The sequence below is a fragment of the Montipora capricornis genome, chromosome 10 (assembly GCF_036669925.1).
Source record: "Montipora capricornis isolate CH-2021 chromosome 10, ASM3666992v2, whole genome shotgun sequence".
Classification (NCBI taxonomy): Eukaryota; Metazoa; Cnidaria; class Anthozoa; order Scleractinia; family Acroporidae; genus Montipora; species Montipora capricornis.
Window position 1 is genome coordinate 2092853 of NC_090892.1, and position 2500 is coordinate 2095352.

Sequence of the window (2500 nt, forward strand, 5' to 3'; positions counted from 1 at the left end):
GATATTTTTTTGATTTTGGCTATTGTTGATAAAAATGTTCATATTATAAACTATTGAGAAAGCTGATTTTAAATACATCTATATGTTAAGTATACAGTTTTTATCAGAGTTTATAGATTGACATTTCACTTGTTGAAGTAAAATAATAATATTATATTTTTTCAATGATAAGCTTACCTTTTTATTTTCAGGTACCCCCCTTCAAAGTCCTATTTTTTTTCACTACCCCCCTTTTAGGCCTTAATTTTTTTGGGGGTCCCCCTACTTTCTCATCAGTGCCCCCCCAACATTTTTTTATGAATGCTCCCTTAACGTCCCACAGAGTTAATGAACAAGGGCTGGGAGACGGAACCTCCGGCTTATAGTCCTTATCCGAGAAGACTTGAAAGTCTAACCATTTGCAGATGTAGTTACAAAGGCAGCACTTTCTCCTCAGTTATTTAAAGACCCTCAGTGTTGGTCCAGCCGGAGTTGAACTCATGACCTCCCGCATGACAGCCCGGTGCTCAACCAACTGCGCCACCGGTGCACGGTGCGCAGTGCACTTGTTTTCTTTGACTAATTTTTTTTTGTTAAACCCAGTTTAAGGAAGGTGCCTACTATTGTTATTGTGCTTACGGTCTGCTCATCTCGAGATACTCGGATTTCCTATGGGTGGTGTTTATTAATACAGGGATATTTTTGCACAGTTCAAAACTATGCGGACAAAGCAGAACTTAGCAAGTGCTCTTGGCATCTAAAAAGAAAATTGGGAGTAACCACACATTTTTCTGAGATAATTAAGCTTCAATTTGAAAAAGAACACCATACATTGCTTTGTATTTTAAAGCTTTTTAAAAAATTTTGCTGATTAATTATCTTAAAAAATGCGTGGTTACCCCCAATTTTCATTTTGGATTTCAATAACACTCGTTAAGATCTGCTTTTCCCGCATATTCAGTAAATCGCGCAAAAATTCCTTTGAATTTGTAGGCAACGTTGTTAATTAAACATATCTTGTTGGTGTGAAAGGGAAATTAGACGGGCACAACAATCAGCAGATGAATTGGTATCATGCATGAATAATTATCAAATAAACCTGAGGGATAAAAAGGATACTCTAAGGCTTCCAAATCCGTTCTTGTGGGAACTCCAACAGAGTTATAAATCAACACTGAACTCAACAAGACAGTGAGTACAAATATTGCATGATCATTTACATTTTCAGCTCTCACAGCATCAGTTCCCTCAGAATCTAGCAACACCACAGTGAATTCCCGCCCAGTGTTATCGCAGTATTTCTCCGGAACCACCCACATCCAGATTCCCATTGTCTCTGGTTCAAAGGAATGACCTAAGGGAAATACGTTCGGTTGGTCAAAGACTCTGCTTAAAATGTACGATTTTCCCTTCCTGTATGGTCCTGCAATGGATACAACACATACTGGTCCATGGATGGATCTGAGTTTGCGCATTGCCTCCTCTACCAATTGAAGATCAGAGCGTGGCTTGGAGCGATCTCGTTGAAACTTCCGGGAAGACTCATCCCACGAACAGTTGTTCGGTATACAGACTGGAATGGCCGTCGTCATTGATGTTTTCAATCCCTGAAATAAGGATGGAAAAAGTTGATAATCTGCACTGACTGTGACCGAGTGTGACGTCTTGACGTTTCTCTCTTCGTTTCGGTTTTGGAGAGTGCCAGCGATTTTTATCCGTGCACAACGAAAAGACTGCACTGGCTGCTTTCTTGACCCCTTAAACTTTATAGCTTTAAACATAATCGTGTTTAAATAAAGGTATCTCTATCTATCTATCTATCTATCTATCTATCTATCTGTCTATCTGTCTATCTGTCTATCTATCTATCTATCTAGTAGATAAAAATTCTGGAAAACCTTGCGATTTTGATTTTAGAATTTGATGACGTTACTGTGAAAACCATCTATATTATCGAAGATCTTATGTTCGACTCTTAAGAAGGCGTTCTCAGATTTTTTCCCGAGTACCCCTGATTCACCATGGAAAAAATGTACTACTCTTCCTATGCCTTGTTATTAGGTTGGTGTGTTTACCAAAGACGCTTAAATGAATTAAAATAATATTCCCTTAAATTGCATACTGTTATACGCCTACACTAAAAATCCCTAGAGTCTAAAAACTAATAACGATTACGATTGCAAATGCAAGGTAAAGCTAAAAATATCTGTAATCATGGTCATTAAAATTTGTTGTGGAAATTGAAATAGCTTAAAAACTAAAATTTACGAAACTTTATCTGTCAACTTGGTCGGCAATTGATCAATGCATCTCATACAAAAATATTTTACAATACAATACAATACATACTTAATTGACCGCTCCCATAGGGGCTTTTCAGGGCCAATGAAACAATCAACCATAGTTGATAGAGGGGAATGGTTATGAAACCCGACAAATTTCTTTGTTGTAGGTTTTTGTTCTCTTTCTTGGCCTTGACCGTGCACAAAACACAATAGTTGTTTACTCCGTAGTGAGGAAC

General features: G+C 37.7%; 1 protein-coding gene across 1 annotated transcript in view; it reads right to left on the reverse strand.

The window, feature by feature from the left end:
- The window catches only part of LOC138019157 (guanylate-binding protein 2-like), a 15011-nt gene that overhangs the window by 11449 nt on the left and 1062 nt on the right, over nt 1-2500 (reverse strand). Inside the window, exon 2 of the mRNA XM_068865846.1 lies at nt 1099-1586. Within this exon, the coding sequence (XP_068721947.1) occupies nt 1099-1571 (473 nt within the window). The 5' untranslated portion in view covers nt 1572-1586. The remainder of the gene's footprint in view (nt 1-1098; nt 1587-2500) is intronic.